Genomic DNA, 25410 nt, shown 5'->3' with positions numbered 1-25410 from the left:
TCGTCGGTACCAACAATGGCACGGAAGGTTGAGCCTTTTGCAGAGGCGAGCGATGCAGCGACGGCGTCAGCATCAGATCAACCCACCACTCCTTAAATGATAGTGAACCTGGAGTGCCTCAACTCGCTCCTTCGAGCTCTGCGACGTGAAACGAGCAGCAAACCAGCACAACTAGCGGGAGATGATCGCAACTACAGCCTCGCAGTGAAGCCGACTGTTTGCAACAATTGTGGAGACATCGCGGCCAGATGGAGCTCGCCCCATGTTGATGGTAAGAAGACATGCAACCTATTCGACATCAACCCCTTGGCTGCGCGGGCGATAATGTCCACAGGAAATGGCCAGACAGCCATGAATGATGTATTTGTGGCAATGGGATTGTCCCACCATGGGATGCATCACCGCACTTTTCAGTGCCATTTGAAGCGAACTTTGGAACCTGCTGCCACGCAAGCGGCCGAGGTCGCTATGAGCCAGTGTGCACAGAAAGCTATGTTTTTCATCATTATGACTTTCAAATCATTATGACCTATGTTTTGGTCATAGAGGAACCATAGCAGTGTGCTATGATGGCACTTGGATGACTTGCGGTCACTCCTCTCACATAGGCATCAGTGCTAAGACAGAGCTGTTCACAGAGTACGTGCTGGACTACGTTGCACTCTGCAATTGTTTAGGGTGCGAACTGGACCAAAGCCCGATTCTGACGGCTACACAAAATGGAAGGAGACGCACCAGTGCCAAAAAAATGCTGACGGCAAAGCTGGTCACATGGAAGTCGAAGCTGGCCTCGCACTGTTTCAAAGGTCTTTAGACCGACATGGATTGAGGTACACAACCATCTTGTGCGATGGTGAAAGCCGCACATTTACTCCTATCCAAGAAGCACAAGTCTATGGATTTGTCGATGTCCAGAAGGAGGACTGTGTCAATCATGTCCAAAAGCGCATGGGGATGGCACTGCGTAAGTTGGCGCAGAAACAAAAAGCCGAGGGGAAGCAAAGCCTTGGTGGGGGAGGCCAGCTGACAAATGAACTCATCACCAGGTTGAGCATGTATTAAGGCTGGGCTCTAAAATCCAACGACGGTGATGTGGATGCCATGCAGAAGGCTGTGATGGTAACATACAGACATGTCACGTCCACTGACGAACATTCCAATCGCAGCCTGTACCCAAATGGTGAAAATTCATGGTTCCATCCCAATGCTCTGAGAAAAGAGAGAGCCCGAACCCAGGAACCACTACAACTTTTTTGCCAGAAAGATAAATGTATGCAGTAAGCAATATGCCCCTTTTCAAGGCAGTACTCTTCTTAAGTTTTTGAAAGGGGTTACATGTTCGACATGTAAAGATGACATTTTTCTAGCAACTTTGATGAACTGTAACTATTGTTCAAATTGGCCTAGAACATTGATTGATACTTTATTGCACTCCCTCAACATTCTGATAGTCTTTATACTCAAACCATTGTGTTGGGATTTTTTTGTTTAGATGCTAATTTTCCTTGAAACAAAGGACCCAGCTTAAAGAATGCTTTTATAGTATATCGAAAACTACTAATCCTATGAGAAAATTATTTACATGTTTATAATCTGCACATTAAATACACAAAGAGTGAAAATGTCGTTCAGATCTGCGCACAAATAAAAAAGTTGCCTTTCAAGTGTAGCCTCCCCCTTATTAACTACACATGTATTACATGTTCATTCGATTTTAATGAAAGAAGGCACCCGGCACAAATCATTATGGTACTGTTTATTCTAGAAAAAAATAATTCCTGTGTTTTCATCTTAAAAAGCAAATCGAAGCTATGACAAAAGTCTGCAAATATGCACTCCAGCAGAGTACTTTATTTCAAGGACCCATACAATCACCGAAACACTTACCAGAAATTTCTTTTTTATCGGCAAGATGCTTCTTTAGCTGCTCATTGTCCTGTTCGAGTTTTTCAACCTGCTGCAGAAGATCCGCATTCAAAGAGGACACTTCCAAAAAGGAAACATCCTGCAAAGAGACAAACATGAGACCTAACCAGAGTGTCTACCAAGTTGTCATTTCCAAATTTCCTGAGTTTCAGGTTTTTCCTGAGTGCCTTTTCAATATTCCCTGAGTGACACAGACTTCGTTTTATGTCAATGTGGGCTGACACCATGTCGCCCGATGCGGTCACTCTCTAGTAAGCATGCTGAAAAATAAAAGAAATGACTTAATCCAGTTTCAATAGTAAAGAGCAGCATTTATTTTATATAAAAAGAAATCAGGAGGGAGGGGTTAGTAAAATGCACAGCACATAAAATATCTATGAAAAAAAAAGAACTTCAAACTTATTGCAAATCGATACGAAGAATAAAATGAGATGCACACAGAAACAAATATTTTCGAATATCCCATTCAGTCACAAATTATGAGTGACTGTCGATACATATGTGAATGGTACTTGAGACTTCCCTGAAAGCAAATCAAGGTGGCAGAATAACTGAGCATTTTATGATGAGTCATCAGAATTAGAGTAATTAAATATCTGAATATTGTAAAGTCAATGATGCTACATTTTTTTATAGAAAGGATTAAATACCCCGCTCGAATTTAAGAAAGGAAAGAAGTATATCTCAAGGTTGCTACCGACATGCCCCTGTCAAACGTCACACAAAACAGAGTAGTACCTTCACCAAAGCATTACTCTGTAACAATAAAGACCACTCAGAAGTAAAATGGAAGTGATTTAGGTTATCATAATGTTCAATTTACCCTAAGCTTAATGGCTGTGCTCTATTCCTTGCCACCACTGCACAGAAATGGCAAAAATATCTCGCATCCACAAATGTGGATGCTGCGACTGAAGGGGATATGAGCTATTTCTACAAACTGATAGCAAGCTCATTGGTATGAAGCCTGAACATTGTCACAAGTGAGATTCTGTCTCAACAGCTGGTGTGTCAACCTCAACTGCCCTGACTGCCCTCTCAGCCTGCACACAAAGCCTCAGTGTTGTAATTCACTACTTTAAAGAGTTTATTTTGGTTTGGATGAGCGACACCTGCATCTCGGCGTTAGCCACCACTTTGTATTTTGAGCTCAAGCTTCTTGGAAAAAGCGGCGGCACGGTTCCTATTCCAGTCATTCTGCAATGCGTAAGTCCTTTCTTTTCTTGTCCTCCTTCTGACGCGCTTTCGCCCCACAAACCACTTGAAGCATTCTCTTGGCCGGTTGTACAGTCAACGTCCGATTTTTCGGACTCCCTAGAGGCTTCGTAAACGTCCGAAAAATAAGGCAGCTAAAAAAAATGAATGCATGTCTTTTACTGCCCTTATTGGCTCAAATCGCTGCAGGCACATCCGAAAAGGCCTGCCAGTACACTTATTACGCATATCGGCGGTCGTACTGTGGCAGGAGATTGTGGGTGGACTCGTGTATAATTAAGGAATACATACTTTATCACGTGACAATTGCCCCTTCCTACACTTGTTATGCTTCACCGCAATACTTTCGCGTATGCTTCACCCCGTAACATTGCTTTACTGAGGCGAAGCTTACTTTTGGACACCAGCATTAAGCCAATCGCGAGAACCACGAAGTCCAAGTCGATGCCATTGTTGACAGCGGCGAATCCTTTCAATGAAAAACATGGCGCCGAATGGCAAGAAGCTTAGTAGCGAACGTCAAAAATTAAATTAAATTATGGGGTTTTACGTGCCAAAACCACTTTCTGATTATGAGGCACGCCGTAGTGGAGGAATCCGGAAATTTCAACCACCTGGGGCTCTTTAACGTGCACCTAAACCTAAGCACACGGACGTTTTCGCATTTCGCCCCCATCGAAATGCGGCCGCCATGGCCGGGATTCGATCCCGCAACCTCGTGCTCAGCAGCCCAACACCATAGCCACTGAGCAACCACGGCGGGTGAGCGAACGTCGAAGCAACTAGGTATAGCGTTTGCCACGGTGGTGGCTACGACTGCCAGCAGATCTGCGTGCAGGAACACCGGTTCGAGGCGACGATGTTATCAAAACAGGAGCGGTGGTGGCATTCATTGATTAATGCCGTTTCGGACCAGCGGACAGCAAAAAGGCCAGAAAATCGGACGGCGAAGGGTTTTTGCGTCTGAAACTTCAGACCTTTTTATCGATTGGCTTTATGGGGTACGTGGTGGTGCCGCAAAGCCGTCTGAATTATCGGGCGTCTGCAAAGTCGGTCGTTGACTGTACACTGGTAACTTCTCCAGCCGACGACACAGCGTCAAAGACGATTTGTTACGATCTATCTCTGTTGCTCCAGCCAGCATTACCGTGACTTTCGTTTCCTTTCAATAAAATTACAGCTAATTTTCCCTGATAGAGGCACAAATCCCCCGAGTTTTCCCTGAGTATTTCCAGACTATTCGAAATGCCTGAGAATTCCCGGTTTTCCTGGTTGACAGACGCCCTGTGTAACACATTACCGTCACCCCATGCTTAATCAATGATGGTATGTTTACACCATTACTTTGTTACTTTGTATAATCTCTCTCACCAGGGAAAGCAGTGCTGAATTGGAAAAGAACAGACAAGACATCCGGGAGGTAGTCACTAAAAATCGCTACATACATGGTATTGGAAAGTTCTGCATGCAGAACATGCCCTCCTATGTCAGCAATATCAGTTCTCAAACACGCAAAAAAAAAGAAAGAAAGAATGTAGAGGTGTAAAGCAAAGCAAAAGCAGATAAGTTTTCAGAGTGGTGTCACGTAGCCTATCAAAGCAAACAATGCTTTTTCTGGACAGGTACCTCTACTTATAGTGTATGCTTGCCTGTCAATTCGATTTGTTTGCAGGTTTTTTGTCAGACTACAAATGGCTGGTTCTTCCTTCAAATAAAGTTTAATTGGCAGTAAGCGCTATTCCTGTTGTATTTTTGTATCCTCATCCCATCACGCTACTTCGATATACCTTTAGGCACTGTCAGAACCTAAGGCGTCATAAGGAACTAGACAAGGCATTGCAATGTGGCTTGGCCACCGGTCAGTGCTGCAACCGTGGGGAAACTTCCCTAGCTCTAAGAATCGGAGGCTTGTTAAAAAAAAAATCTTCAAATCTACGTTTTTGGAGAAGCAGCATACTTGTAAAAAAGACGTTTACACAAACGTGAATGATGAGGACATACACAGGCACACACTACACATCATGACAAAAATCAGTGCCTTTGTATGCCCCAATTCTTGTTTGTGTTCTTCCAAGGGCACTGCTTAACTAAAATCATGGTTCAACATCTAGCCTGTCAGTATCTATTAACCAACTCCTAATTTAGGAAAATCTTGTGGTACAATGCGGAGGAAAGAAAGATTTGTAAACTTGAAAAACCACTACTGCAATAAATGATACCTGGAACTGCTGACGTGATGGTATATTGTGATTTCAGTTATCTTAAATTACCTTTGCATTAGCAGGCAAAGTACGATTTGTGATCGTTAGAAAAAAATTTCAAGGACATTCCATCCTGCGAAGCCGGCTGGCCAGCAGAGCTTGTAAACACTGAGGTAAAAAAAACTTGCGTAAAAACTCAGAAACAATGTAACAATGGTCACAATTGTAACAATGGCCACAATCGCTTTGTGGTCACTGCGATATACACTGATCCACTTACTAGCAACTGCAAACACATTCTTTAATGTCAAATTGATACATGTACGCGATGGGTTGTCTGTTGGGCCGTATCGGTGCTACATCGCAAGTAATATGTCTGCAATACGAAATGCGTAAACTGCTCCCGTTTCAGTCTCTACACATCCACATTGAAATCACTGACAATGACCACAGGGGTCGTGTCATTGCAACTAACCCATGCAAAGTGAGTAGCCATGAACCTTATGGGGCTATGAAACATTGCATTCAACAGGTGCTCTGGACTGTGCTGTCAATTTCTGTGCACTTTGAAGGAAACACAGTAGAACCTCATTGATAAGTTCCCGTTACATGTTTTCCCGGCACTAACATTGGCGACTAAAAGTGACCCAATACAGTTATGCTGCTTACAACACTACATTCCTGGAAAGCACGCTTTTTTGTCATTAACGTTCCTCAGGTCGTCAAACTGTGATTGCACGATGTGTTTTTCGGCCAGCAGATCCCATGTAAACCAGAAAAGGCTCAATCGTGCCATGTGGCTTCATTGCTTGATGCAGCTGCACACAGCAGTAGCTTTGCCGCAGTACTCTGGCTCTCAGTACTGTTTCAGAATTGACGAATCTCGTGGAATGTTGCGCGTTGGATTCAGTGCAGTTACTCTGCTTGCGTCTGTGTGTTCAAGAGCTACAGTCATGGCATCGAGAAAGTGCAAACCTTTGAGCGTCAAGAAAAGTTTAACATACTTGCAGTTGTCGACCAGAACCCTAAGAAAAAGTGGGTTAACACAGCCAGTGAGCTTGGCTTGCCAGCACCAACTGTCAACGCGATCGCGTCGAAGCACATTCCTTAGTGTTCAGTGCCAAGAGAAAGCAAGCCCGTGGAGCAAGGCATGGGGAACTTGAAGCCCTGCTCAAGTGGTTCAAGCAGTCAAGAAGTTCCAGCATACACTATGATGGCAGAATTCTTCAGGAAAGAGCATTGGAAATCGCCAAAGTTTTGCGAATTGACAACTTTACTGTGTCGAATGGCTGGATCTGCCATTTTCGTATGACATGCCAGTGCCTATCTACAGATAAACGGAAAAGCAGCGAGCGTGAACTTACTTGATGTTGAGAGCTGGATCGCACTGCTCCCTAGTATTATCAACGCTTATGACCCATGTGATGTGTAGAGTGTGGATGAGCTTGGGCAGTTCATCAGGGTTCAGCCCAGCAAGTTCCTATGCATGAAGGGAGAGTCCTGGTACGGTGGTAAAACCAGCAAAGATTGGGTTGAGGTACTCCTCTGCTGTAACAAACAAGGCAGCGACATGAAGCCATGGATGATCAGAAAGGCAAAGAACCCAAGGTGTTTGTGTAACATCTGTCACCTCCCTTGCGTTTGTTTACAAGCATAACATGAAGGCTTCGATGACGTGCAACAACTTCGAACACTTCTTTAGATATCTCGATGGACGACTGGGGTGCAAAGGGCACGAAGGGGTGTTTATGGACAATATGCAGCTCATCCGAAAGACATGTTGCTCTTCTGTAACCTGTGCATCATTTTTCTTCCAGCAAACACGATGAGCCAGTTGCAACCACCAGATGCGGGTGTTATCAAAAATGTGAAACACATTTATGGGGAGTGCAACATGCGTCAATCCTTGCTGACGTGCCCAAAAGTGAGGATCCTGGGAGGCTATCACGGCTGGATGCAATGCATTACCTGAGCCAGTAGTGGGAAAGCGTAAACCGCGAAACAGTAAAAAACTGCATTAAAAAGTGCGGTTTTCGGCACAACCCAGCAGAAGTACAGCCCTGCGTTATCGACAACATGCTTGAAGACGAAACAGAAGCGGAGTTCCACTGCACTGGCGCCGAAGGCACGTTTCAAGATTACGTCACGGTAGACGACAATATCTGGATGAGCAAGCTACAAAGCATGGCACTGGTTGTGGAAGAGATAAAAAGCGGCAAAGCACAATCACACGAAAACGAGGTTTTTGCCGAAGCCCTCTCTGGACTAGACGTGCTGAGCAGCTTCTCTCAAGCCAAAGACAACATAAATGCAAAAGGCCTGCAGTGCATGAAAAAGAAGCTTCTTTTTGTGAAGGTCAGGTAATGCATCAGCAGATTACAAATTTGCTTAGTAAGAAATAAACGCTCTCGCACTTCGAACCTTCTTGCTCTGTTGTGATTCTTTAAATGTTTCGTGAATTTGGATCATATGTTCTCTCAAACAGTATGTTTATGCTCACATTTTTTTTTAACACATCAACAAGGTTTTACTGTATCCACCTCTAACCGGCAGAACAAATGCTTGCAGCAATACCGAACAAATCAACACAGTGAAGTCCCGGCATAAGCGAGCACATATACATATACAGTCAAACCCACTTACGATACCGGTTTTAACAACATATCAGTTAGAACAATGAGAAGCTGCTGCACTGCCAACTTGTGTATGTGTTCTATGGCTAAATAATCCGCTTACTACAATGCCCCCATGCCGCACTATCAGTTATAATGATGAAGTTTGACTACTGGGTGTCTGTGCCAAAAGGTAACGAAATGCAAAGTCCTTGAAAAGCCTTGAGCAGCTGCATGCCACCGTGCACTGTTTTCCAGCCTTCTCCAAGTAGTAAGCCTTGGGCGCCTCTCTCCTGTCGCCCTTTCACACCTCTGAACACCAATGGGTGGCACCCATAGCTCTATGCCGTCCCTCTCTCCAAAACACGAATGGACCACGCCAACTTCGCAGACAGTGCTGGGCGCTGCTCCAAGATTGCTCGATTGCCCGCTGGCCGTCATGCTGTGCAGTCCTGCAAACGGGTTAAGCTGCTTGTGCTCGTCTTTGTTGGCTGTGTTGAAGCAATTCCTTACCATGTGCTTTCTCAGCCTTGTTTGACCTGCCGCCGAAATGGAAGATGGCTGATCTGCCTGCTGATCATTGGCAATGCATGATGTTGCCGGTGGAAACAAAGTGCTCCTAACCGACGAGGTGATCGTCGTGAATGTGCTTACACCAGATAGCAACAGCAATGACGATAGCTATGACACGGTAGGGCAGGCTGCCTCAATGCTGATCTCGCACGAAGCCCTGTGAATTATTCATTCCCCCCAGGGCTTCGTTTTCGTGAGGGACCTTCCAATGCACTACGAGGAGCATGTAGATGCCTTGGAGAAGGATGTTGGCAAGCTTTGCATAAAGAAAGCAAGGCCTACGACCCTGGGGTTTTCTCGTGCAAGCCAGTGAGAAGTACGTAACAAGATGCTTGTGCCGATCTCGCCCTAGCCTTTCTTCTAAATTTCTCAAGCTGAAACGCTGCTGCGGCAACCTTCTTGCATTATTTCAAAGGCCCCTTTTGAGGCCACCAAAGCGATGCCTTGGCGAAGCTCGCATGTCACTTATCACCCGTGACTGTGCTTTGCAGTTATAGCAGTGCCGTTCTTGAATGCCGACAGCTGCGGCTTGTTACACGCGATTGGAGTGTGCAGGAAGCAGACTGAAACAGTTGAACAAGTCAACACAATCATAAGCTGGGTAGAGGAAGGTGGTGGGGAGGGGCACGGGCCTCCCCACCATTATAGTTTTCGCACAACAGTTCTCCCATTCCCCATTTTAAGTTTTTTCATGCAACCCAGTTATGACAATGGTTGGTTATAACAGTAGAATTTTCGTGGCACTTGGATATTGCTATAAGTGTGTTCAACTGTATACCCATCACCGAGCAAGACTAGGAACTCGGGCGCTGAGCAGCCGACTCTGCATACATATTGTCGCGTATACCCTCCTGGAGTATACACGCTGAATGAAGATCCAGGCCTTTGCACTTTATGAAAACGTAAGCGGCAATGCACAATGCCGAGACGAACCTCGTTCTCTTCTTTAGCGCCCTTGCTGTGCCACACCATGTGGCATTGCCCCCTCCTCGAAAAAGAAAAGGAAAACATACATAGGTTTAATGTGAGAGCGCCGAGATGGTCTAGGACGAACACATAGGCTATAGTCACAATCACTGTGGTGTGCGATATAGTCCCAAGGCACTGAGGGACGAGCAACAACAAAAACTAACCAAAGCGGCTGAAAACGTCGAATATTAGGGGCTATAGTACGGTTTCAACCGCACAACGTGCACAATTTCAGATTGAGGTTGTTGACGTCGAGGGGGCTGGCTTCTGTCAGGAAGGACTTCATAATTCACGTCACTAATTCGCTGCAACACTCTGTAAGGTTCGAAGTAGCGACTCAAAAGCTTCTCGGATAGTCCTTTTCGGCGCATGGGAGTCCACACCAAAACTTGATCACCAGGTTGGAAGTCGACTTGTCGATGGCAGAGATTGTAACGGTGCACATCGATGCTCTGTTGTTTCTTTATGTGCACTCGGGCAAGCTGACAGGCTTCTTCCGTGCGTTGCACAAAAGGTTCGGCATCTTAGGCGACGTCGAGATGATCGATGTTGTCGCAAGGCAGCATTGTTCTAACATAGTCTGTACTTCACGGCCGTAAACGAGGTAAAATGGTGTGAAGCGTGTTGTTTCTTGCATAGCAGTGTTATAGGCAAACATTACATAAGGGAGTATCTTGTCCCACATCTTGTGCTGTACGTCTACGTACACAGACATGTCAGTCGTCGTTTTGTTCAGTCGTTCTGTCAAGCCGTTTGTCTGCAGATGATAGGCAGTTGTCCTTCAATGGGTCGTGCAACCGAGTTTAAAAACGTCTTCAATGAGCTGTGCTGTAAAGGCTCTGCCTCGGTCTGTGATGACGTGCGATGGCGCGCCATGCCGTAGGACAATGCTCTGTATGAAACTGGGCAACCTCAGAAGCTGTGCCTCGAGGCAGCGCCTTTGTCTCAGCATACCGCGTTAAATAGTCTGTGGCGACGATTATCCACCTGTTGCCAGAAGATGACAGTGGAAACGGGCCCAGAAGATCCATGCCAACCTGGTCAAAAGGTTTGCCAGGTGGGTCAATCGGATTCAGCAATCCCGGAGGCTTCACAGCTGGCAACCTTCAGCGCTGGCATTCATGGCAGGCTTGGACGTACCGCTTAACACACTCGGCAAATTTCGCCCAGTAGTAGGATTTGCGCACTCTATCAAGCGTTCGCATAAAACCCAAATGGCCAGGCGGATGCTCGTTATGACAGGCAAACAAAACTTCGGCACGGAGGTCTGCTGGAACGACCAAAAGGTAGGTCTTGTTGGTGGCAGCGGAGTTTTTCTTATACAAGACGCCATAGCGTAAACAAAAAGATGACAATCCTCGAGTGATATGCCGGGGTATTGATGGGTTTCAACCTTCCAGATGTTCAAATATAGGCGACAGTGCATCGTCTGCGCGCTGCGTGTGGACAAATCAGTAACGCTTACGGCCCCAAGGAAAGCGCCATCGTCCTCAATGTCTTGGTTGGTAGTGTCGATAGGGGCGCACAAGAGTGCGTCAGTGTCTTTGTGTATGCGCCCGACTTGTACACGATGGTCACGTCGTACTCCTGCAAACATAGACTCCACCGTGCCAGTCGTCCAGAAAGGTCCCGCAGATTTGCAAGCCAGCATAACAAGTGATGATCGGTTACAATGTTGAATGGGCGGCCGTAGAGGTAAGGTCGAAATTTGGCCAGCGGCCATACGACGGCAAGACATTCTTTTTCCGTGGTGGTGTAGTTGGTCTCTGCATGCGATAGTGTGCGACTTGCGTAGGCGATCACTCTTTCAATACCTTCCTGCCGTTGTACGAGCACCGCACCAACACCAACGTTACTGGCGCCTGTATGAACTTCCATGTCCGCCTCCTCGTCAAAGTGGGCCAAAACTGGTGCTGACACCAGACGTTGTCAAATGTCGGCGAAAGCAGTATCTTGCTCTGAGGCCCAGTCGTACGATACATCGTCCCTCGTGAGGCGAGTCAGCGGCTCTGGCATCTTCGAAAAATTTTCGATGAAACGGCGGTAGTATGCGCAAAGGCCCAGGAAGCGTCGGACACCTTTCTTGTCAGTCGGTGTTGCAAACGAGGCTACAGCGGCAGTTTTCACAAGATCAGGGCTAACGCCTTCTGCGTTGACCACGTGTCCCAGCAACATCAGCTCCTTGTAGCCGAAATGACACTTCTTAGGCTTAAGGGTGAGGTTAGCCGATCGGAAGGCTTCGAGAACTTGCCGCAGTCGTTTCAGGTGGTCGTCAAATGTCGCTGAAAAAAACAACCACGTCATCGAGGTAGACGAGGTAGCTTTGCCACTTCAAACCAGCGAGAACGGTGTCCATCATTCGCTCGAACAGAGACAGAAAAGAAGTACTCTGAATTCGCAAAGGCCATTTGGAGTGATGAAAGCAGTTTTCTTGTGGTCTTATGCATCTATCTCAATTTGCAAAGAACCGCTCTTTAGATCGAGACGAAAAATACTTAGCTCGCCGCAACCTGTCTAAAGAGTCATTGATATGTGGTAGTGGATACACGTCCTTCTTGGTAACATCGTTGAAGCGTCGATAATCAACACAGAAAGGAAGCGTTCTGTCTTTTTTCTTGACTAGAACGGCCGGGGAGGACTACGGACTATGCGAAGGCTGAATGACACCATCATCTAGCATCTCCTTGACTTCGGCTTGAATTGTCTCACATTCTTTCAGCGAGACGATAAGGTTGTTGTTTGATGGGGCATGCGTCGGCGGATGACGTTATTCAGTGCTTCATGATTACTTTGGCCCACCTTAGTAGACTGAGCAAAGCATGCGCGAAATTCGTTCAAGAGTGCCTGCAGTGCACTCTTTTGGGCGTCCGTAAGCTCGACGTTTACATGGATGTCTCTGAGCGAACCGTCGTCTGTGTCCACTTCAGAAGCAAAGCACTTGACGATGTCCGTTGATGGTTCGGCGTAGGCGATGGCAGTGCCACAAAAAATGTGCCGATGCTCAAAGGTAAAGTTGGCAACGAGGACCGCTGTCTGACTATCACGAAGTTCCACAAGTCTTCGCGCTACACAATTACCTTGGGTCAGTAACATAGAAATGTTGCCTTCTACAATGGCTTCACCATTTTGTAGTCCATCGGACTTGACCGGAAACATAACACTCTCACGCGGCGGTATCGTGATGCTGTTGTCTGAAACGTGAAGTGCGGATCTGTGTCCAGTAGCGTAGGTCTGTGTTGTTGCCCTTTGTGTCGAGAAAGTGATGCAGCGCTCGTGGAGGTCAATAATGGCGCCATATTCCTGGAGGAAGTCCATCCCAAGAATTCCATCGCGGGAACACTCGAGAACCAGACAAGTGGCGAGAAAAGCAGCACCACTAATTTCTACTCTGGCCATGCACAGGCCAAACGGTGTGACGACGTGGCCACCTAACGTACGAACTAGTGCCCCGTTCCAGGGCAACGTAACTTTTTTCAGAACGCTCGCCAGTTTTCCACTAATAATAGAGTAATCGGCGCCGGTATCTACAAGTGCACTCATTTTTCTGCCGTCAATCAACACAGGTATGTCCAGTGAAATCTTGTTCGTGGAAACTGGTTCTGGCGTCATTGTGTTTTTGTTGTTCTGCGGTCGGCACGATACAAGGTCTTGAGCGCGTCAAGTATCAGCGGCCCCACCTCGGAAGGTCGCTGACGTCAGTTTTCCCGGTGTGGACTTGGGGATCGCCCTTGCGTCGTCCTCGAGGTGGTATCGCGAGCAGGGAAATGTCGCCGCGGTGAGGGTGAGCTTGACTGCCGCTGCTATGGGCCCGGCCTGCGCTGTTGTTCGAGGGATTCTGCGATGGCGGGAGGCCTTTGGCCGAACCTAGGTCAAGCCGAATTGATAGAAAAACCCCACAGTCCGAGTCGTCGGTAGGGGCACTCCCGATACGCATGACCAGCTTTGCCGCAGTGGTAGCACAGCGGTCATTGATCGGGTGCTCGCAATACCTCAGATTTCCTCACAGGTATTCGGCGGTCGTCGAAGTATGGTAGTGGAGTTGTCGGAGCGGCTTGCACCGATTGCAACGCGACTGGCAGCACAACATAAGTAGGTACGAAAGCTTGGGCGCGCCTCAGTAACGTTTCTGCTTAAGTCTTTCGCCGGGACTCACTTGGAGGCGGTGGTGCTTCACTGCTGGGAAAAGATGCCTGCAGTGCCTGCTGTACTTTGTTGCAAACGACGCTGGTGAGGGAGCTGACTGGCGATGGCGACGTACCGTGGTGCTTCTGCAGCTCGTCACGAACCACTGAGCGAATCAGCTCGCAAAGCAAGGCGACGTCGCACCCCAAGCCTACGGGCGTATCTGGAGTGCAGGCGGCATTTACTTGCCGGTTGTACATGTTCGACCGTTGCTGAAGCGTCTTCTCCTTCGCGGTGGCTTCGGTGAGGAACTCCATGACAGTCTTGGGCGTATTCTGAACAAGACCGCCAAAGAGCTGTTCCTTTACGCCTCTCATCAGATGACGCACCTTCTCTTCTGACATGCTCGGATTGTCATGCTGAAAGAGACGCGTCATGTCCTCCACGTACATAGTGACGCTCTCGTTGGGCTTTTGAATGCGTGACGGAAGGGCCCGCTCCACTTTTTCCCGGCGATGATCGGGGCTGGAGTAAGTCTCCAGTAGCTTGCGCCGGAACTCAGGCCAGGATGATAGGGCACTTTCGCGGTTCATAAACCACGTGCGAGCACCATCCTGTAGGCTGAAGTAGACGTTCCTGAGTTTGGCGTTGTTGTCCCACTCGTTAAACGCAGCCACGCGCTCGAACTCCGCCAGCCAGTCTTCCACGTCTTCAAATGTGTCGCCATGAAAAGCCGTCGGCACTTGGGGGTTCAGCAGCGTTAGGTAAGTCGATGTCACCCTTTCCGTAGAAGTCGCAGTGGTCACAGTAATCACTTTTTCCTGGAGGTTTCCGAATTCTGGGGCGAGGCCTCGGATTCGCCGACTTGTGCTGTGAACTGGAGTCAACTCCAATTGTTGGGCGAGGTTCTTGCTGCCCAGTGGGCTCTCCTGCATAAGTTGAGTGTGCCCAGCAAGCTCCACCAAATTGTCGCGTATACCCTGCTGGAGTATACACGCTGAATGAAGATCCAGGCGTTTGCACTTTACGAAAACGTAAGCGGCGACACGCAATGCCGAGACAAACCTCGTTCTCCTCTTTTTCAGCCCCCTTGCTGTGTAACACTATGTGGCAATATAACAAAATTCACTGAGAACCGCCTATAGGCAGAGCAAGCCTGATTAGAGCCCCAGTGAACATCTGTTTGGGAAATTTTGGCAGGGAGAAAAGAACAAATTGGCGGTATTGGGGGTGAGCTCTATCACTGGAAAAGCTGGTGCCACCGTCGGCGTGACGTGGGATGAGGGACGACGTGGACACAGCGGCCACGTCGGCTGCTTCAGAAGCGCCGAAGCGAGCTGGAAACGAAAGTATGAAGTCACACCTGCACGGCGGTTCCGATCAAAGGGCGAGGATTTGCCGCCTTAGGTGTCCGCTTGACAACATTTGAAAGTACTATAATAGGTAGCGGCCGCCTTTGTAGGTATGCAGCATGGTAGGCTACTACTCGGTGCTGCAGTGCCGGACGTACGCAATGGAGCCCTGTGTCAGCCTTATTCACATGTAGCCGCAGGGCAAGGAGCTACATGAAGCTTGGATGGCGAAACTTAGAACCGGCAGACAGCCCTCGGCTACAACTCGGGTATGCAGCAAGCACAGACGTGAGCAACATTTCTGCTAAGGCGCAGGGACTGCACGATGTTCAGCGAGTAGCAGAAAACGCGCACTGAGACGCTCGCCCGCACCCGCTGCCCGACTAATGTCATGACGGTTTGGTCAATGAACTTGTTGATGCTAGATACTGGCAAGTTCACTGGAACGGAAAGGTAGCGGTAAGACGCACATTAATAAAAGGTATGGCGTATGATCATGTTTGTGTTATGAATTAATGCACTGGATTACGAAAAAGAAGCAGAGGGAAATCGCATGCTGAGAAGGTCGTAAACATACAGTGCGACGCAACTTGAGAAATAATATTGTAATGTCCAAGAATTTAGAAGAAAAAAAAAATTGTCACGACGGCACATCACAGTCGCCGTAGGCGTCGAAGTCTCTATAACGAAATTTTGGAAAAGTTCTGATGGCATCCATGCAACAATGGTTGCTAGTGTACTGTCAAATTCTCATATGCTGTGGCCTAAAGCTCACGGCAAGGTGCGAAAATGCGCTCACAGCGAAAGCAAAACATTGTGCGCGGACATGCATGCAGACGCGCAGTCGGTCGCTGCAAACCCGTGCAATCGCTGCGTTGAGGCTTCACTCTGTTATGCCCCATTTCGTTATACAGACAGCCCACCATAAGAACATATTTCACATAGTTTACTCTCAGCGTTTGCCTACCTTTCATGCAAGAAGTCAGTTCGGGAGACTCCATCGTGCCAGCCACGCGCAGTGGCGTTCACTGTACGTATTCGGTAAATGATGCATCTGTAAATGATTCTGTGCTTTCAGTTTGCCCAAGATTATTACATCGACAGTAAAAAGCTTCCCTCGTTTTGACAGTACCTACATAAATGTTCAGGAGGGCTGCCACATGTTTTTATTGAGCGCCATAAGCAAAAGCTATGAGCAGCGCACCGCGTGATCCCTCATGCTACGCCAGGGAGGCGCTTCCAACAGATGGCAACTTAACTCCACGCCCCCAATAACTGTGTGCTTTGTACGCGCAATGCTGGTAGAACTTACTGCAGATCTTTTGCGTTAATGTTTTAAACTATCACTCCGTTCACATTATTACATTCTTTAGAGGGCCCCTGAACCACCATCAGCTTGAAAATGAGTAATAGTGGCTCATTTGTACTAGTCAGTAATGAACATATACATGCAACTTTTAAAATGGTGCAGTAGTAGCAAAGTTACAGGCATTTCATAAACGGTGCGGTCTGGGAAAATGCAGGAAAGGAATTTCACCTACAGAGGCTAGACGGGGCAAATGTAGAGAGTGTCTCATGGTAGTGGCCCTCACCTCCTGAAATCATGGATTCATGGCAGAAAAATCTTCATATCTCAGCTATTATTGGACCAATATTAAAAATTCTTGTGCCAGAACGCTCCCTAGAGGGCACGTAACAACTTCCAGCATATAACCGAAATTTGCCACGTGGCCTGGTGAGGGGCCGTTTAACTGAGTGTCAATTTGTGCCCATGTGGCAGACGTTCTACATGTTTGCTTTTTGTACCCATGGCATTGCAAAAACCAATTGCATTTCGTAAGGCACAACATGTCTGTACAATCACGAATCGTGCAGGCAAAAATAACCACCCAATACAGTGAAAACTCTTTATGACGAATTTGAAGGTGAAGGGGGGGTCGTAATTACTTCGTTATAGCCATCAGTTCATTAAAGCCACTATCCATTTCTATTTATAATTAGCAAGCAAGAGAGGATGTACTCACCACCAAATCTCACAGCAGCCCATCACATGAAAAAGAAAACGGCTGTCACACGAAAAAAAAAAAGCGAGAGAAAGACAGCAAGGAATAACTACTTTATTCACGCCAAACGGCTCATTACTGATCGATTAACAGCACACCAGCTGGGGGCTCAATTCGCAGAAAAATGTCCTTGATAAGATTTTTGCCACGTCTTCAGGTGAATGATGGCTTTTTCAGCTGCAGCCGCTATTTCGAGTCCGTCCTCGCCGTCATCGTGAGCTCCAATGAAGCGGCGCAGCAGGTCTGCCAATCCAGCGCTTGTGTGGGCATCGGTACATCGGGTTCGCCAATATTAGGCTCTGGGCTGTCGTCGACACATTCGTCACAGTCGTCAGGCACTCCCGTCACCGCGCTGACAATTTCCGCCTCCGTTAGCTCTTCCGTCGTCACCGCATCAGCACTGGCACTGACGTATGTGCAGAAGGTGTCGTAGTCTGACACAACACCGGCGTCAAAGAGAGCGTCCCACGACGCTAGGGCTTGGTTACCCGCGGCACCCTCATTGACGGCAGCATCGAGATCTTCGATGTAAACCCCCCTGCTGACGCCAAGTGAGGCATGCTGGAAGCAATTGGCGATCATGCTTGCCGGTATGGCCATCCAAGCAGCCTGTAGCATCTCGATCTCCATGTACAAGTCGATCGTGGACTCGCGCTTCATGCCCATATCCAGCAGAATCCGGTAGATCACACGCTTGCGGTATTCCGACTTAAAGTTCATGATAAACCCTTGGTCGAGGGGTTGCACAACTGCAGTGCAGTTTGGCGTTAAGAAGCATACCTCAATGTTTTTGAGAACAGTGGCAGTGTGATGGGCCGCGCAGTTGTCCAGTACAAGGCTTATCTTCCGGTTCAGCTTACCCAGCCGCCTGTCCCGCTCCCGCAGCCATTGTGCGAAAATTTCTCTCGTCATCCAAGCCTTATAGTTGGACACATAACTCACTTGGAGCTTTCGTCTGCCTTTAAAGAATTGTGGCGACGCACTTCTGCCGACCACGAGTGCCGTCACCTTTTCCGACCCATCTATGTTGGCACAAAGCAACACGGTTACGCGGACCTTGCTCTGCTTACCGCCCTCACAGCGTTCACCTCTGAGGGCCAAGATTTTTTTGCGGCAGCATCTGGTAGAACAGGGCTGTCTCATTCGCGTTGAAAAAATCCTTGGCACTGTATTTTTCTAGCAGTTGTCCAACGTTTGTCTCCCCCACCCCACTGCAGCTTCGCGGTTGACAGATTGCGCTTCTCCACTGACAGCCCTGCTGACGATGTCGTGGCACTCCTTGAAACGCTGCAGCCAACCAGAAAATTGTCGCACCCAATGATGCACGCCAAGCCCCTCGCTTTGCGCTGCGACAGTGCCCCACTCACAGGAGTGCCACTTCCTCTTGTGTCCAAAAGCCACTTGAAGACCGTCTTCTCTACAGCTTCAAAAGCGGGGGCTCGCAACTTCCATCGCGTTTTACACCATGTGCGACAGCACTGGTGACAGCTCCTTTGCTGCTCAAAATCGTCGACGACGTGCTCAATGCTATGCCAAAATCTTCGGCCACGTTTTTCTGTCTTCACGCCAGACTCGACAGCTTTCAGCATAGCCACCTTCTGCTCGACTGATATCGTTTTACGCTTCCGTTTGCCGTCGTCCATCTCCTTTCTGGCAGCGGGAACTCGCACGAACAAACCTTAAGAAACACTGATACTGTTGATGCGTACGGAGGCAATGACAAGCAACAACGAAACCGCAGTCCGTGCCACCCCACGCACACAGTGGAAGAGCGGGCGGGTCCACCACTTCCACGGGAAAGGGGAGGCCGGGAGACGTGCACAGGAGACACGGCCTGACGGGTACCAAAATGGTCAGTAAATGCTCGTTGTGGAAAAAAGAATTGACAACAATTACGTTACTTCCTAATGCAAAATTTGAGCGCAGGTCTGCATCTGTTTCGGCTTCTTTATATACTAAGGCAAATAATTCGAGCAAGACATGTATCTACAGTTATAAAATTTTATTTTTCGCTTCTTCAAGAAACACTCTACTCCCAGTTCTTGATTGTTATGAAGGTAGCTTTGTGGTTGGAGAAATAGACAGATATATGGTAGACTTGCTGCACCCATGCCTGGTTCGGCATAGCGCACTTCTAAATTCTGGCGGCGACAGTGCTGGGTCGCTGCCCGGGCAGCTTGTTTAGCAGCAGTGGCAAACGAAGGACTTCTACCAGTTGCCTCGCTCATGGCTCAGAAAGAACTGGCTGAGAATAAACTACTTATATAGGCAAACAGATTGTATTATAATATAAGCTGTCTGAGCCTCAGGCGATCCGTCTGGTGCGGAACATTTTGCATCGGCCGCCGCAAACAAGCAGCTTGGCGCAGCTGCTTTGCTTATTATTGGGAGGTTGCGGGAGGCAGCGCGTAGGCGGGTAGGAACGGTGCGTGGCAAAGACATGGCAGTGACTGACTGACGCCGCTGACGCTGCTAGCAAGTCAACTGAAGGTGGCTTTGCGTTTCGGCTTGGGAAGCGCGCACCATGATCCGCTGATACCAAGCCAGTGCTTCGGCAACCGGAGAGCACCGCGCCCTCTCGTGCTGTCGCCGCCATGGAGGAGAGGAGGGGAGCAAGGGGTACACGCAGTGGCAAATGGCTGCTACTATGCGTTTCGTCTTGGAGAGCAGCACATCGAGATCATGCACCACCGAGCCGGTGCTCCGATTGCCGCCGCACATGGGTGGCATAGGAGGAGCGAAGAGAGCAAGGCTTGCGCTGTGCCCGAGCGATGGCGCCAGGAGCACGTGCAGATAGAGCAGCACACTGGCCCCGGCTACGGAGCTGGTTATAACGAGGCACGACGGCGGCACGAAATGCAGGAACGGGCGCCTAAAAACTGCGCTCTAAGAAAGGGTTCGTTATACCCATTGCGAGAAAATTTTAGCTTCGTTAAAATGAGGTTTTCAATACATGGGCATCTACTGGAATTTCAAGGGGAATCGTGGTTTCTTTGTTATATCCATTAGTTTGTTATATCCTGTTTCGTCGTAACGAGGTTTTACTGTAATAAGCTGCAGCAGGATCACAAGTTATGTTGTGTGCTACACCAAGCGGCCTGATCAACGGCTGTTAGAGGAACCGTCAGTAGCCAACATGCTGATCAAGTGTTTGTTGGTCGTGTATACGCATGCTTTTGGTGACAATGTTCGCGTAAAATAAAGGAGCATCGTATAAGCAAGTTTGTCTTGTACTTCTTGACCAGGATACTAAGTCTTCCTCATGTATTGCAAGGAGGCTGGATCTGGGGCCACATTCTGTAATGATTCACTTTGGAACTGGTTTGCTCTCACAAAGATTGGCCGGCACTTCGTTGTCATCCCTGGTGGGCGTGGCTACAAATTTTGTAGCCATCACACAGGTTGTCAATCATCTGCAAAGCAACCCATTGTCTGCTAGAAGTGGAACCGTGAAGCGGTTGCGAGCATGCTATTTGAGGGTTGCTAAGGCAACCATGGCCACCAGCTAGTCACGCACTGGAATACGTGAAGAGACAGAAACGCTAATGACTGCTTTCTTGGTTGTGTTGTTGGCGAGCGTTGGCATTGCGACATGTTCCAACATAAGCAAGGAAGAGTCCAGAACGCATTTTAGACTTTCCAAAGAGACAGTGCGATGGATTTGCGACTAGCTGGAAGACTATCGTAGACCACAAGATTTAGTCGCGTTGACACTGTGACAAAAATGTGTTTGCACTGGGTTTCTTTTTTTCCATAGCTTTTCAGCATTGTGTCTGGAATGAAGAAGCAACTGGAATGTCACCGCCGTCAGTCAGCCGCATCATTATAGCCGTTCCTAGGGCCACTATGGTTGAGGGAAAGAAGAAGTGTGGGTGAGATTTCCCTCCAAGGCGCAGGAGAATGCTGCAGTCAAACCATGCTTCCTTTACTGCAGAAAGATTTTCAATGTTGAGGGATGTGTGGACGGAACTCTCATCGCAATAGCCCGCCCTGAGAAGCTCAGCCCCAGGGAGAATGAATCCTGTTTGAGATGTGGCCGTACACACAGAGAAACACCTTGATTGCTTATTGTATGTTGCACCACATAGCGACAAAAATAAATAAAACAATGCAGTGCAAATTAACACCACCAGCGGCTGTCGGCATCGCAAGTTCAGATAATCATCATCCTCACCATTAGCCTATTTTATGTCCCCTACAGGACAAAGGCCTCTTCCTAAGATCTCCAACTACTCCTGTCCTACGCCAACCAATTCCAACTAGTGGCTGCGAATTTCTTAGTCCACTGCCGTCCTCGACTGCACTTCCCTTCTCTTGGCACCCATTCTGTAATGCTAATTGTCAACCGATTACTTTAACCTATGCATTACATGACCTGCCCAGATCCATTTTTTTCTCTTCGTGTCAATTACAATATCGGCTATCCCAGTTTTCCATTTGACCCACACCGCTCTCTTCCTGCCTCTTAACGTTACGCCTAACATTCTTCAATCCATCGCTCTTTCTGCAGTCCTTAACTTGTTCTGGAGCTTCTTTGTCAGTCTTTAAATTTCTGCCCCACAGCACCAGTAGAATGCACTGAGTGTACACCTTTCTCTTTAGTGATAATGGTAAGCTTCCAGTCAGGATCTGACAATGTCTGCCATATGCGCTCCAACCCATTTCTATCCTGTAAATTTCCGTCTCATGATCAGGGTCCCCTGCGAGTAGTTGACCTAGGTAAACATACTCCTTCACAGACTGTAAAGGCCGAATGGCGATCCTGAACTCTTGTTCCCTAGCCAGGCTATTTATTGATGATTATCTTTGTCTTCTGCAAATTAATCTTCAACCTCACTCCTACACTCTCCCTGTTAAAGTCCTGAATGATTTGTTGTGACTCGTCCCCAGTGTTGCTGAAAAGGACAATGTCATCCACAAATCGAAAGTTGTCGAGATATTTGCCGTTGATCCTTACTCCTAAGCCTTCACAATTTAATAGCTTGAATACTTCTTCCAAGCACTCAGCGAATAGCATTGGAGAGATTGTTTCTCCTTGCCTGACCCCTTTCTTCATAGGTATCTGCCTACTTTTCTTGTGGAGAATTAAGGTAGGTGCGGAATCTCTGTACATACTTTCCAAGATATTCACATAAGTGTCCTGTACTCGTTGATTACTTCATGCCTCTATGACTGCTGGCATCTCTGCTGAATCAAATGCCTTTTCGTAATCTATGAAAGCCATATAGAGAGGCTGATTGTACTCTGCGGATTTCTCGATTACGTGATTGGTGACATGGATGTGATTCATTGTAAAGTATCCCTTCCTGAAGCCAGCCTGTTCCCTTGGTTGACTAAAGTCCAGTGTTGCCCTTATTCTACTGGAGATTATTTTGGCGACTATTTTATATAATACTGTAAGCAAGCTAATGGGCCAATAATTGTTAATTCTTTATTGTATCCATTCTTGTGGATTAGTATGTTTCCATTCTTCCAGTTTTCTGGGACCCTTGCAGTTGATAGACCCTTCGCATGTTATTCCATCTTCTCCTGCCGCTCTTCCTCGTTTCATGTCTTGCAAGGCCCTTCTGACCTCATAGCTAGTTACAGGAGTTTCTGTATCCTGTTCATTACTGTTCATTACTGTTTCTAATGGACGTATCCAGACTCCTCTGGGTACTGTGCAGGTCAGTATAGAATTATTTCGCTTCTTTTACTGTATCTTCAAGATTGCTGATTATATTACCCTGCTTATCTTATAGTGTATACATCTTGGTTTGTCCTATGCAATGTTTCTTTCTCACTGCTTTCAGGCTGCGTCCATTTTTTATGGCTTCTTCAGTCTTTCTCACGTTATAGGCTCGTATATCGCTCATTTCTGCCTTGATCAATTTTGACAGTTCCGCAAATTCTATCTTATCTCTTGAGTTGGACACTTTCATTCTTTGTCATTTATTTACTAGGTCTTCGTTACTTGAGAGAGCTTACCTATTGATTGCCTTGGTGCATTACCTCCCGCTTCAATTGCTGCTTTTGAAGCCAGCCTCGTTACGGTTTCATTCATTACCTCTATGTCATCATCATCATCTCTCTGTTCTAAGGCTGCATGTTTGTTTGCAAGTACCAGCCTGAATTTGCCTACTTTTACCCTTACTGCGTCTAGGTTAGCCTGTTTTTCTTGACCAATTTCACTCTTTCTCTCTTCAAACTGAGAAAAATCCTAGACCTCACTAACCTGTGATCACTGCTTTTTGCACTGCCTAACACTTGTACATCCTGCACTATGCTGGGATTGGCAGAAAGTATGCTATCAATGTCATTCCTTGTTTCACCATTAGGGCTTTTCCAGGTCCACTTTTTGTTGCTACGCTTTATGAAAAAGGTGTTCATTATTCGAAGCTTATTCCTTTCTCCGAATTCTATCAGCATCTCTCCTCTAGCGTTCCTAGAATCGACGCCGTAGCTGCCAATTGCTTGTTCCCCAGCCTGCTTTTTTCTCACTTTTGCATTGAAGTCGCCCATTACTATAGTATACAGAGTTTGCGCTTTTCTCATCGCTTATTCAACATCTTCATAAAGCTGATCTACTTCCTAATCATCGTGACTGGATGTTGGAGCGTAGGCTTGTACTACCTTTAATCTATACCTCTTATTAAGTTTGATTACGGCTACTGCTACCCTCTCAGTAATGCTGTAGAATTCATCAATGTTGCCCGCTATGTCCTTATGTATATGAATCCTACTCTGCACTGCTTCTTATTTAGAAGTTCTCTATAGCAGAGAATGTGGCCATTAGACAGCACTGTATAAGCCTCACCAGTTCTTCTAACATCACTAAGGCCAATGATATATCAAACAATGCCTGATAGTCCCTCAAAGAGTCCTGCTAAGCTAGCTTCACTCGAGAGAGTTCGAGTGTTAACAGTTGCCAGGATCAATTTCCCTTGGCGGCCTGTCCTGGTACAGAGAGTCTTAGCACCCTCTGCTGCGTTACAGGTCTGACTGCTGCCTTGGTCTGGTGCTCTGAAGCTGGTGGGGACTGAGGGCCATTGGTTGATCGAATGAGTCATTTGGGAGGGAGTGGCTGAATACTGCACCAGGAAGGCCAATTCCTGTTCTGGTGAGGGAGTGTCTTTTGTTGAAGCTTAGTGGGTCTCCCTAATTTGGTTGTACCTGGATTAGTATAGGCTCACTGGCTCTTGGGATCTCTTGCCAGTGTCAGGTGCCACTTCAAGCCTGGAGATTTAGTGTACTGGAGGAGGTGGATCAGAGCTTACCACGTTCAGATTTATATATATATAAAAAAATGAGGATTCAAACCCCTAACTATGACACAGCATGTAAGCTAGCCCAGTCAGATAAATCTGCAGGCTGTGAGGCCACCTTATGGTGGAGAATTCCAGCCCAGAGGATCCTAAAATTTAAAAACATGCTTGAATTATCCGCGATAGAAGGGCATAAAGTGTGTCAGCAATGTCAGTCTAAGCCCTTTTCATAAATTTTACAAGCCTGAAAACTCCCTTGATTTAGGTGCGATAGACAGGCATTGTGGATCACAACAGGTAGCACTACATAGTAGTATTTCTCAATGGTTCTAACATTGTGGTTTCGGAATATCCCACACGTATGAGGCCATGAACGCGGCTGGATGAAATTGAACAGCACTTGAAATGTGTCTAAAAAACAAACAAAAAAAGCTCTCATCTCTTACCGGATAATACCAAGTTGCACATGCACAGTATGAATATTACTGGATATTAAACATGCAAGTATTTTAGACAGACCAATATTTCTTCTATGGGACTAACAAAATCCTTTAACTACTACATTGTCCCCAAAGTGCAAACAAAAACGATGACGTCAACTCCTGGCAGATCACTACTTGTTGATTAGTCTCCCCCCAGCTGCAACCTTCCACTGTTTCTCTGAGTGACGCAAAAGCCAGAGCAAACTGGTTCCAAAGCAAACCATTCTAGAACACAGCCCCTTGGCAGAGCATACATGCCTCTCACCCGTCCCATGCGACGTAAATTGCCACCAGCCTTATGAAGTGTTAAAAGTACCGTATTTGCATGATTATAGCGTGCACCTTTTTTTTTAAAGAAAAGCTGCTTTCAAACTTACAAGCACATTATAATCGTAACTAATTCAACTGAAAATCAAAAACGAAACCGATTCTTACTTTAAAAAAAAACTCAATTCCATGTAGCCAGCCACACTGCCATTGAACAGGTCATCTGAAGAAAGCGATGCCTGGAGACATCACGGGGTTGTGTCCATGGTGCGTGGAAAGCCCTCCCGCAGATGATGGTTGCACAAGCCAAGATGTGGAGTATTTCTAATGCATAAAATGAAACTGAAGATGACTTTCTGTTGTCGGCAGCCAGTGGAAAAGAGG

General features: G+C 47.1%; 1 protein-coding gene across 2 annotated transcripts in view; it reads right to left on the bottom strand.

The window, feature by feature from the left end:
* The window catches only part of LOC129381969 (uncharacterized), an 85722-nt gene that overhangs the window by 38670 nt on the left and 21642 nt on the right, over window positions 1-25410 (bottom strand). For both annotated transcript variants that reach the window (XM_055065279.2, XM_055065280.2), the window contains exon 4: window positions 1888-2005. In XM_055065279.2, the coding sequence (XP_054921254.1) occupies window positions 1888-2005 (118 nt within the window). The remainder of the gene's footprint in view (window positions 1-1887; window positions 2006-25410) is intronic.

Source organism: Dermacentor andersoni, chromosome 10 (genome assembly GCF_023375885.2).
Source record: "Dermacentor andersoni chromosome 10, qqDerAnde1_hic_scaffold, whole genome shotgun sequence".
Classification (NCBI taxonomy): domain Eukaryota; kingdom Metazoa; phylum Arthropoda; class Arachnida; order Ixodida; family Ixodidae; genus Dermacentor; species Dermacentor andersoni.
Note: the sequence above shows the minus strand (reverse complement) of the source record. Positions and strands in the feature narration are given on the sequence as shown.